Source organism: Rousettus aegyptiacus, unplaced genomic scaffold, assembly GCF_014176215.1.
Source record: "Rousettus aegyptiacus isolate mRouAeg1 unplaced genomic scaffold, mRouAeg1.p scaffold_m13_p_15, whole genome shotgun sequence".
Classification (NCBI taxonomy): domain Eukaryota; kingdom Metazoa; phylum Chordata; class Mammalia; order Chiroptera; family Pteropodidae; genus Rousettus; species Rousettus aegyptiacus.
In genome coordinates, this window is record NW_023416290.1 from 42,591,943 (window position 1) to 42,604,704 (window position 12,762).

General features: G+C 30.3%; 1 protein-coding gene across 6 annotated transcripts in view; it reads right to left on the reverse strand.

The window, feature by feature from the left end:
* CSMD3 (CUB and Sushi multiple domains 3) overlaps window positions 1–12,762 on the reverse strand; it is a 989,790-nt gene that overhangs the window by 97,721 nt on the left and 879,307 nt on the right. For all 6 annotated transcript variants that reach the window (XM_016138158.2, XM_036232977.1, XM_016138161.2 and 3 more), the window contains 5 exons: window positions 11,154–11,270; window positions 8,824–9,033; window positions 6,210–6,398; window positions 5,443–5,620; window positions 4,499–4,644 (listed from right to left, as the gene is read on the reverse strand). In XM_016138158.2, coding sequence (XP_015993644.1) covers window positions 4,499–4,644; window positions 5,443–5,620; window positions 6,210–6,398; window positions 8,824–9,033; window positions 11,154–11,270 — 840 coding nt within the window. The remainder of the gene's footprint in view (window positions 1–4,498; window positions 4,645–5,442; window positions 5,621–6,209; window positions 6,399–8,823; window positions 9,034–11,153; window positions 11,271–12,762) is intronic.

Here is a 12,762-nt window from a genome sequence, read left to right on the forward strand (position 1 = left end):
TAAGTCATCACTAGGTAGTCATTAAATAATAGTAAATTTCATTATCTTTTCCTCACAACAGCTTTACTATACTAGTTTGGTGTTTAGCTTCAACAAAGGTATTCATAAATAACTGTATGATGTCTATACCCTCTACACTCTCTGAACATCAAACAATGGAATACTTTATGAGTTTAATATATTATCTATTGAAATACAAAAGGAGATAAGATCTCTAGGTTGAGTGAAGCATAGCGTCACGCAGTTCAAAGCAATGATGATTTATGTTTAATATAAAATGTGTCCTTATATATGCAGCAATCTCTTTTAGGATGAGACTTTATGGAGTTAAATAAACTTGTGCACCAATACAGCATTTATCGTAAAATAAATACTGTCATTATTTTATGTATCCATAAAAGACTTTGCAGGTTTTTTCAATGCAAGTCGTAAAAATAGTCTGAAAGTCAACATAAAAGCAACTAATTCTTTCAGACAGATATGCCAATAATAGAAAACAATAAATAATGTAAATTGTTAAACTATCTTATGATTATGATCACTAAAGAAATTTGAGTGTAAATTGAGTACCCTAATACTCTGAGATTAGAAAAAGAAGTGACATGGATAATGATTTTAAGCATTAAAACAATCTCTTCTATTTTAAATTGGTAGCTATGTATCCTGGCTACAGCTCCCTGGTTGTTTTGATTGGCATACGTCAGACCCACAATAAAACTTATGTTCTCTTCACATAGTGACCACAGCACATTTTGGGAACCATAAAGAAAAACACGCTAAGTTGTGATAAACATAACAACATGTTGTGGTCAGCTTCTAGGTCCTGGGGAAGAGAAGCATAAGAAGTGTGAAGCTCCGAGCTATAATTAAGAGGGATATTTTCTAGAAAATAAGATGACCTATCGCCTTGTTAAAAATAATAATAATTTTTGCTGAAATTTTAAATAAAAATTAGGTTTACATACCATTAAATATAATTTATGCACGAGATAATACCAGTTTAGGACATTGTTTGACAGTAAAAACTCAATATATTTTAGCTATTATTTTATGCTATGGCTGTTGTCATTATTTAAAAGAGGTCATTATTTGGAGTCAGAGCTATTTCACATTCTAGGCAACACTTCTACTTATTAGTTCTCTGGCTTTATGTAGGTTACAAATTTTTTCATTCAGTTATTTCATTATTAAAATGAAAATAATAATCCTTATCTTGCAGAGTTATTACAAAAATTAGCAATAATACATGAAAAGTACCCTAGCATAATGCCAGGCATGTTAAGTTTTCAGTCAACAGCATCTATCACTATTATAGTATCATGCAAAGTTAGTGTCTGCAAACATATGTTTAGTTAAATAGGTTTTGTATAATTTACTTTCAAAGAGTCACTGATTAGGATCAAATGTTGTTATTTCTTATAAGCTAATCACATCTCGACTCTATGGAAGATATCAGAAATACTCACTTTTTTACTTTAGGGAATTACAATCATGGCAATACAGAGAGAGACAAAAACATTTCCTCTGACGAAGAAGAAATGTGGTATATGAGATAAAGGGAGAGCCTCAACATTTATACCTGTCCTATTTTTTTCACTGCACAGAAATTTCATTTTGCAAAGCTTTTTATGAATGTTATTTTTGATCATGAAAGACTATATAAAAATGATACTCTATAAAGAACAGATGGCTGGCTGAATCTCATAAAGGAAGTCAGGTTAGAGAGAAAAAACACTTTTTTCCTCTTTTCGAACATATCAAAATATATTAATAAATAAAATCTAAATGCTCAGTCAATAATAAAACTACAAAAGGGTTAAGAAGCAGAAATGTGATGTATGCCCTAAAAAAAGCATTCACTATTATTAAACTCACAGGCTTATAAAACAATACACCATATTGTAATCAAGTTCTCAAAAGTATGGTTAAAAGAGTAAGTGCAATCATAGAGAAGACGGTAGTGATTCCTATGAGTTCAAAATATCAGGAAATGGAGAAAATGGGACTTAAGATGGAGAGACTTACGGAATTGAAGATGAGGAAGAAACCATTTAAGAATGGAAGTTTAGGCGGCAGTGAGAGAACGAATCTGACTGGAGTCAAGGTAGACACTGAGCAAGGAGATTAAGTGAACCAGACTGCAGGGTACCTTTAAATTTGATTTAATGTAGGCATCATGCATTCTTGAAAAGGTGAGTGAGGATGAAAGCAATGCTTTAGGAAAATGATCCTGAGAGGGCTGATAAAATATAAGGCATCTGTCAATTTTAACATGAGCCCTGGCTACATTCTCAAATTTCAAGGTTATTTTAAGGTTTAGGTAAACTTCCCAGAGATGCTGATTCAAATGTCGGGCTTCTTTAGGCTCTGGTGTTTGTGCCTTATTATGAAATTTAAAGTATGAAATAAGTGCTCTGTTAGAAAACCTAAAATGTAAGATAAGGGATGGTAAGGAAAGGAACATTTATTGAACATCTGCTCTGCCAGGCACTATTTTATCTGTATATTATCCACCGTCTCCAATTCTCGTATTATCTCTGCAACATAATACTGGTAATAGTGAGCTTGGGTTGAGCTATGCAACATTGCCAATACTGAGCACTTTTCAATCGAAAATTTCATATGGTTCAACCTAATTTATGCCAGTAATTACAGTGATTTCTACATATACAGGTATTTCATTAGTCCACTCGGCAATCCTACCATGTTGTTGTATAGCCAAAAAAAAAAAAAAAAAAAAAAAAAAGTGGAGATGAATGGGTAACTTGTCCAAAGTCAACTGGACAAATTAAGCACTAAACAAATACTTGATCTTATTATCTCTAAGCTAATTCTATTTTTGCTATACATAACTCAAAACCTAGTTATAAAACAGGTGAAACAGTTTGGTATGAGAATACATGTATACATTTAAATACGTGTCTATGTAAATCCACATTCGAATTTTGTGTGTATACAAACATTCTGTAATTGTAATGCTTTCTATGTGAGTACACATACACATGCATTCTTTTCTCTGACAATATCTCCCCTTTGAAATATTTCCTAAGTTTTATAAGAATTTTACACTCCCTATAAGGTTATCTTATAAATATTTATGGTCCATCAGTGAACAGTCCCTTCTTTGTCATTGTTCAGGCAGGGCACAAAATAATCGAAATTTATGCAGGGACCCACGAAGAGAGACAATGTACAAAATGCAGTTCAGCAACTAATTCATCTCTTGACCTTAACTATTCTTTAATTTATTGCTTCCTGAGTTATGATTATCTATCAAAGTAATAAAGCTATTGTTATAGCCTGATGGTATTTACATATTACCAGCATCAATAATCAAGTCAGTAAAAAAGGTAAATTAATTGTTAAAAAATCAAAAGCCTGAATAAAAGAACTGAACACCTCCTTTGTGATTGGCTATGCTGGAGTGTACATGCAACTCTAGCAGCTGTGGATCTGGGTACCATCGACTGGTTGATAAATGCTGAGACTAAACAAACCAAATATTTTCTGGTCGATTCTAAACCTGATGTGCTTTAAATGTGAGTATAACCATATTTGACTTACCATAATTTTTAGGGAATGTAAGATTTGAGTATCAAAGCTTTACCTTTTATTTCACAAAGGTGAAAATATTAAATTGTACATTAATATAATGGACAAAGTAAATGTTCATGTTGCAATTGTTCATATAACTTGCAAATTTAATTTAGTAGCTTATTGATCTAGTGAAATACTCATGGAATTGGTCTGACAAAGTCATATGACACTGAATGTGTTTCATAGAAATACTACCATAGCACATAAAGGAATGTAATTATTAGAAATAAGCATTTTTTTTATTTATAATGAGATAAAATCAATTTGAGATAAAAGCAAATTTTTAAAAAATCTGTGAAACCATCTGCATGTTCTTTCAAAAGTTAATGTTATGAGGAGAGGACCAAGAATAATTTTATACAAAGGATTAAAATCAAAACTCTTCATAAATTATTGCATAGGAGTAAAAGCTATGAATTTAATAATCTAGACTAGTCACTTAACTGTAAGATTCTAGAATAGATACAGTTTTGAAACTAGAGTATAAATGAATGAGCAATAAGATCCAGAGCATAAAGGTATTAGATGCTAATTTTAGAAAGACTCACAGCAGCTTGAATTACAAATTTAAACATTTTGTATTAAAAAATCTATTAATGTCTCAAAGTTACATGTAATAAAATATGAACAGCTGGTTCTCTTTTATTGGTTTTCTTGTAAAAAAATGATTATTTTCTACTCAGTAGTTACTAATTTATTTCTTATTTCATTTGCTTACCTTTTAATGTCCCTAGACTCTTAGAAGAGGTCTTTCTTTGCAAGTAAACATATTTGAAATGGTAAACAAAGTGTCAAATTCTAATACCTTTCCAATTATTAGATAAATATATTTTACATTCAAATTTTCCAGGGCAATTTTAAACAGTACCAAATGAAAAATAAACTCTTGGATAATACGAACCATGATAACTGAGCACAAAAAAGCCACTTGTTGTGAAATCACTGTGGAATTTGATTAGAATCTGATTTGAAGTGCTGTAGACTGATTCCAGAGCAGTATTGCCACTGAACTGCCCGATCTGAGGCGAGTTTTGATCTGGCCCATCCCTGTTAGAGAGAGACAGAGTGGCGGTGGGGGTGAGAGAGATTGTGATTAATTTTTTGGAGAGTTTTCAACAAAGTTTAATAAAGATATTACATACCAGATGATAAAGCTGCAATAGATTAGGTAACTAACGAGTGTCAAATCATATTGGTTTATTTTATGTTTATTTAGGTGACAAATTTTAAAAATGTAAAGTATAAAAATAGATCACATTTTTACCTAAATGAAATGCATCCATATTATCTGTGATCAATTACATTGTTTTTGGTTTCCTGAGCACAACCCAGAGCCTCCCAGATGACTAAGGTTTGCCCAACTTTTATTTTCTTCAAAATAATCTTGAATATCATAGACTGTTAAATTTAGAAAGAATCATAGAACACATACAGTAGTTCTATTAACCAATTGTCAGTAATTAGTTCAGATATTTCCTTTGTGATATAGTTTTAAATAAAAATGTTTTAACAGGATAATAATACTTTTAATTTTCTCTGGTTTTGTAGAGACCTTTCTTACCCTAAACATACTCTGATATTAGTTCCTTATTTTTGCATATTAATTTAATAATAAATTTAAATTTTTTTTACATATAAAGTTTCGCTACTTTATGAGCAAATAAGCTAAAACCTATTTCTTTTATTTTTCTCATTCTGCAAAACATATACTGTCACCCGCAGTTACTTATACTAATTCAAATATCAGATGGCAAATTTGTTTACAGAGAATAATATATTTTCATTCCTACCTTGTTTCACTGTTATATACAGTTGAATCAATCAACAACAATGATCTTGGCTTACCACACAGTAATGAAATCATAAATTGGTTCTGTTTGAAGGACAGTAAAATTAATGTAGATTCCATTCCCAGGCGGTACTCTTACAAGCCATAAACAGTCTTGAAAGTTGGGATATTCATCAGGATACCCAGGGGAGTAAATGGTGCCATTCATTGCAGTTATATTTCCTCCACAAAGTGCTAAGAAAAAGAAGTAAAACAAAATGTTAAAATAACAATGAATTGATTATAGAGAAAAAGCAAATACTTCATACCTCTTAAGCAGTATAAAATACATCTGTATTGCTTTTATATCAATTACACGCACAAAATGAAGTTTCAAACCATGAATAAAATATGGTTAGTTTTTATTTATTTTTCAATATGAGGCATGCTACACAGTTATTAACTATCACTAGATTAGTAAATTACATTGTCTTTTCTTTTTAAATATTTTATTAATATATATATATATATACTATGCAATTCTTATTTGCCTTTTATCATGTATACACATAAGGCCTTATAAGAAGTTAAATGTATTTTTATTGGACAGGTGTTTATTTTTTTAAGGAAATGAGCCCAAATTCAGTAGCAGTATCCAGGTTACTGGTTTTTCTAAGAATGATTATTAAACACATGCAATTCATTTTGGAATGTTAAAGAGTTTGATCTGTGTACTAACTATAATTATTCAACTGAAAGAGAGACTGTATGTTTAGCATGCTATTTCAAAAGGAAGACATAAAAGTCTGCCAAAACAAAAATTATTAAACACAGATCAGCATACCTTCACACCTTGGAAGTGGATGATTCCAATTACGACTCAGTCCATGAAGGCAAGTGAGAGCTGGATTTCCAATCAGTGTGTATCCAGGAAAACATTCAAATGAAACCGTCTGTCCCACGGTAAAGTCACTGCCGATCACAAAGCCATTTCGAAATGGGCGTGGATCAGGACAGCTTTGAAGCTGATAGGCTGCAAAAAGAAAAAAGAAAGACGTTTTTCCTTTCTAAATTTTGGAAGAAAACAGATGAGAACTATTTGCAATTTGCAGAATAGATACAGTGTTGCTTCTAGTTGGTTATAAATAGTAATTCAGGTTTATGATAATTGATGTCAATAAGAATATGATATGAATTTCTTCTCATGTCTACAATTTTCACATTTAAAATGTTAGTACAATCCACAAAAATGCACTTGGTTTCTTCATCCACTTATGCAATCTATCCAAATTGTAAGCTACAATTTTAATCAAACATTCTGATTTCTTTACATAGAATCTAATTTCTCCCTAATCACATTGCATATACGTAGAATAAAATAAACATATGTAAGCCTAATTCTGAGTCGTTTTTATTTTTTATTATTTTTTCTCTAAAAGAAACAAGCTACAATAAGTCTCTCTTGAGTTTCTCCAAGGAAGTTATCTAATAATATAAAGTACTAAGAAACAAATTTCCTTCTAATATGAATGTTGTTCTTTAGTTATCATGGTATTTTGGCACTGTAGTATATCTGCACGTTTATTTGTTCATATTCCTCTTGTCCTATATTTTACAAGAGATCTAAGTTCTTGTTTGTTTTCTTCATCATTGTATCCCAAAAGCTTTGCCCATTGCTCTTCACGTAGTAAGTGCTTAATAAACACTGTTACATAAAATTTGAGTCTATAACTTGTGATTACTATGCATTTTTCCAAAATTCAGAAGTTCTTAAAGTCTAATCACAAAATAATCTGAAAACAACATTGATTCGGTGACTCCATACAAATAACCTATTTCTCAAAAATACTATTAGCTCAATGATATAAATGCATTAAAAGATAGTTTTAAAATAATATCTACTGATAATTGTAATACATTATAGCTCATGTCAACATTAATATTAGATCAATAGCGGTAATATATTCTATATCTTTTATGCTTTTATTATGAAAATAACAAATCTTTGTTTAAGGACACATTGGCAGAAAAATGCAATTAATGAAGTTCAGATTCTAGTTTTACACCATTCAAAAAGAACACCACTTTGAAAGAGAGGGAAAATGAGGGCAGGGAAAAGAAGATGAAGAGAGGTTTGAGGGTAAACAGCGAAGTGCTGGCACGAGGCCCTGTCCACGTGCTAGGGAAGGACAACAAGCGCAACTGAGTCTCCTAGAAGCGAAGAAAATCAGGTGACCAGTTGTTTCCGAAATAATTAAATTTCTTGGGAACATAGTTACTTTTGTACTGAGAGGTTGTGGAAATGACTCCTATTTTATGTAAAAGATGATGTGTGATGTAATGCTCTTCAATTATGTATGCAAACATGACATAGATTGTAATCATTTTGGACTCCTGTGGTTGGATGTTACGATGTCTATTTTAACTACACTTAAATGTCTTCTTGGGTACATACTTTTATTCAGCAAAATATTTATTGTGCTTTCACTGTTTTAGGCACTTGAGACGCATCAACGAACAAAACAAAGGTCCCTGCTCTTGTGGAGTTCCTATTCAAAAGTATCACACACTCATGGAATACTTTAATAATTAGGGTGGAAATCTAAACAAATTTTAAATTATTTGGATTAAACACTGAATTCAATGGAATTATATTGTGTAAAAATCATAAATTTATTTGATTTCAAGTCTTAGGCTTTTAGATGTGAAATATTATAATAAAAATAGTTAAAACGCAATAAATAATTACTAATGATATATATCAAAGTACATATTTTCCATTCATTTTATCATATAAAGTTAAAAACAACTATCTGAGATAAACTATTACTAACCCCATTGTGCAAATGAAAAAAAATAGAGTTGAGTCTAACCCACTTTGTATTGAACAGAGAGAATCAACATTTGAGCCTAGGTCTGTCTCAGTCCAAACTATTCAAAAGGGATAAAAATCTTGCTTGGGGTCATGTAGCATTTTGATATGAGAAATAGGCTAATGTATTATGATTGTTGAAATATTTATTTTATATTTTCATGACCATAGAATGGAATTGAGCGGTGTTATATTATTCTATTATAAAGTAAAATAAAATAATTTTACATAGAATAGATAAGTACTACACAATATCTTTCCAAAATACAAATTTTTACATAAAATCAAAGATAAGTCTTTGATAGTCAGCTTGTGTTGCTTAAATGCCTTGCCTTAACTTGCTTAATTTCATTCAATATCAATTCAATCTTTTTTTCATGATTAGGATTTTCTAAGGTCTCAGAAAGATATCAACCCCCATACATAGTCGACAGAAAATTTCATTAACAAAATCTTGTTAGTAGAAGCTTGCTTTGGTTTAGGTTTGTTTTAGTAAAACAGAATATAGAAAATATTTATAGTTAGTTAAATTGTTAGTAGCTTATTTGGGGTAAAATAAATTTTCATTTTTTATTATCCATCTCACCTTGGTATACAATGTGGAACCCTTGTTTGTTTTGTGAATAGTCACTGTGAAAATATAGGCTGGTTTCATGGGTTGTGCTAAATAAGGAAGACGGTATTTGAGGACCACTAAGTCGGCCAATAACAGTACTAGTTTCTGAAGATCCACTTCTTACTTCCAAATAATCATGTATGGTTTCTGTTGAAAAATTTACAAACTGGAGATGTACACCTAAAGAAAAAAAGCAAACATTAATACTACTTTATTTCATTTTTTTTACCATATTAAATGCATATAACACACAAATATACACACACACATTAATGTACTTGGATATGTTTCCATTTACATTGAAAGGCCTACTCTCTACATCTGAGCCATGGGTTTGCTATAGGTCAAAGTAACACGACTGCTCTCAAATGCTCACTATTTGTCACATGGGAAAATCTTTTTCATTTTACTACAAGGTCACCACAGCAAAACTAACCAAGAAATTGGCTTTCTTGCTTTTTAATATTATTTAAAATGACATAAATCACTTTTTAAAGGTAAAAAGCCATTCAGTAATCTGTATTTTATAAAATGCCAATTTGAGGCCAAAATATAATGGCAAAGTTTTTATACATTAATATAATCGAATTCCAGATTTGCATTAGAAATTAGTCATTTATCTATAGGGGATAAATTAGCTTCTCTAAAGTATCATTCAGAGGCATATAATTTATCAGTGTGTTCTTTTAGTACTTAACTTGTCAGAAGATAATGCTAAATTTTATATAATAGCTTTAATAAAACCTAGTGATCATTGTTATATGCTGTCATATTTTAAACGTCTCAATATCTTTAGAAACAAAACTAAAATATAAGAGAGTAAAATGTCTCTAGGATGGAAAAAAATAAAAGCCTCATTAAGATGTATTTGCCCAATGCAATTAATATTCAATTTTAGCGAATTCGATGTTTTTCTTACTATCATTCTCCAATAGTTAATAATCAAATCTGACATTTATTATTCTTTTTTGCTAGGCGCTGTTTTAAATGTTTATATATGCTAATTTATTTAATGCTCACAGTTACTCATGAGAATGAGGAAACTGAGGCACAGAGAAGCTAAACAAATATGCCAAGTTTATACAACTTAAAAGCTGAAATTCAAACTCAGATACACTGGCTCTTGCTTGAGCCCTTGCTCCTAACAACTAGATTGCGGTTCTCAAGTAAAATCACATTTTGTCACTTGAAAAAGAGTTACATGGAAATTCTTTTTTACACAAAAAAGAGTTCCAAGAACAAATAAATATGGGAAATATTGAAAACATGCTTTAAAATATTAAACATGTTCTTGTACAATTAGAAAACTTCTTAGAACTTTGAACCTGCTTCTTTAATATGTGAGGCCCCAAGATGTGCATATTTTTTTTCCCAAAAATTGTCCCTAGGTACTCTTTTCACAAATTATCTCGTCAATAATTTTTTCATAAAAATGAAAAAAAATATTTCTATAATTTTATCTGTATTTGATTTTCTTTTAAAAATTGTAAAGTATTTGTTCAAATAAATTAGAACTAATATTGTTAAAATGTTTTTAAGGGTACTTTTTATGTATTGTATTTTTTTAATTTTATTTTATTATTAGTTTCAAGCGTATAGTACATTGGGTAGACAGTTATATAATTTATGAAATGACCCTCTAATTATCTTCCCTCTGACTTTAAACACAACCATTACATTAATGGTGACTGAATTCCCTATTATTTGATTTAACCAAAACTCAGAGAAAACAGTGGGGTTATTTAATTAAATGTAACAGGATCAGAAAAAGTCTCAGATGTTTTCATGTCTAAAATAGAGATATGTTTTCTTTTTAATTCTTAATGAACTTGGTTTTTAAAATCAAGGAGGCATTACCAACAGGTAAGTTGAACATGATATAATGGAACTATTGAAAATATATTTACTAATGTATTTTAAAATAATTCACTTAGTTCCATGAGCAACATGGGATGAGTCCTCTTAAGTGACTATAAAAGACATATAAGTATAGCCATACTGATTCAAATCTGTTATTCATATTTGTCAGTATTCTCTTTCAATCAGTGGACACAGATATCTATCTACCTATCCTATGAAATTAGAAAATGCCTATATTCTTTCAATTGTCCAAGTATTCCAGGTGAAATGTATTCGGTTTAAGAAACAATGATCCAAATTTCACTCTTCAATTTACATAACTGTATGTAAACCAGACTAAAGTGTAATTTGTGAATATTTTATACTACGCATTGATATTTCTTTTTAAAGATGCATTTAATGACATCAAAGACTCTTTCATGTGTTCTAAATATACATACCAAAACCTATGGGCAGCTTTATTGTCCATGTGCAATCTAAACTGCTGGGGTAGTTTCCAGGAAATCCAGGGCTCAGGATCACACCACTGAAATCTGACATAGCACCACCACACTGAGCTGCAAGATAACAGAGGCCCCACATAAGCCTGACTAGTAGAATACTTTACCATATTAAAAACAGATTGAAATAATTTCATTTTAATCAAGTCTCTAAATTAAAATTGTTTGATATAAATTTTAATATTGTCAGCTCTCATTCACCACACACTAGTAATCAAATATAATCAACTGACAACTCATTTATGAAAACAGCATAAAGAGACAATATATTTCCTTTCTCAGCAAAAAAATGCAAGTCAAATCAATCCCAGCACAGTAAGGAGGAGCTCATGTGCATTGAATACAATAAAACAAGGAGTACATGTCCTTTTCCACAGCTGGCAGTTTATTTCTCATCCTTAAGAACTTCTAGTGATGTTTTGATTCATTGCAAAGATGATATAATTTAAAATAAAATTAAGTCAGCAACATCCGCTCTAAGCACCATGTTCAAGAGGGAACCATTTTCACAATCTTCCCTCCTTTTACACTTTTTGTGAGAAGGCTAAATAATTTTAAGAAAAATATTAATATCTCTTGGTAATATCTGAGGAATTCACATAGTGAACATGGGATATGGCTTCGCTTTATCCTAAAAGAATCAAGACAAAGAATAGGAAGTACAAAACAAGTTAAAAGATACACCCAAGTTTGATAATTTTGGCATAATTTATCTATGTGCTTTTTTAGCATTTCTAGTACACTGAGATTAACTACTGATAAACTAAGCAAAAATTAAAAGAACAGATAATTTTCCAAGTTTTAATTTTTACATGATTAAAGATAACTATTTAATATGTAGTAAAAGAGCAATTGCATTTTGGAAACTAATTCTTTTAAATTAATATTTTTATCATTTCATCATAGAAGGACTAAAAAACACATCAGTTAGTTGTGAGTTGAAGAATTAAATTTCATGACTGCATATCGAGTTTGAAAGTTACCTACATAAAACACTTACTTGCAATTCCATTTATTTATTTCTTGTTAAGAATAGCAAAAGATAGATACTCAAACTTCAGGTTATATATCATAAAGGTAAATTCAGTAGAAATTTTTATCAACGTCTTATATGATATCAATAATAAGTTTGACTGCTATCTTTAACTATGTGAACTGAATAAATTATGTGCAAAGTAGATTTTACTAGGAAGATATACCTAATCTTGTAGTCTGCATATAAATCTTTTTCTCAAATGTGATTACCATTGAGATCTAAAGATACACCTGTATACTTTTCCAGCCTTCTGAAATCTCAGTTCATCTATCCTTAAACTAGAGCAATTTTCAATGTATATACATATGTATCATGTATATCTTTAATATTCACCAATACATTTTTGAAAAACTTGATTTTCCACATATATTCATCACACAATCTGATAACCAGTAAATTGTTAAAATATTTTTGAAAATCAAAGATATTTTTAAAGTTTCTGGCAAGACTGATTTGTTTTGCCTTATTCTGAACTTGAACTAATGAACCCACAGACTACCTTTTGCTTTCTTG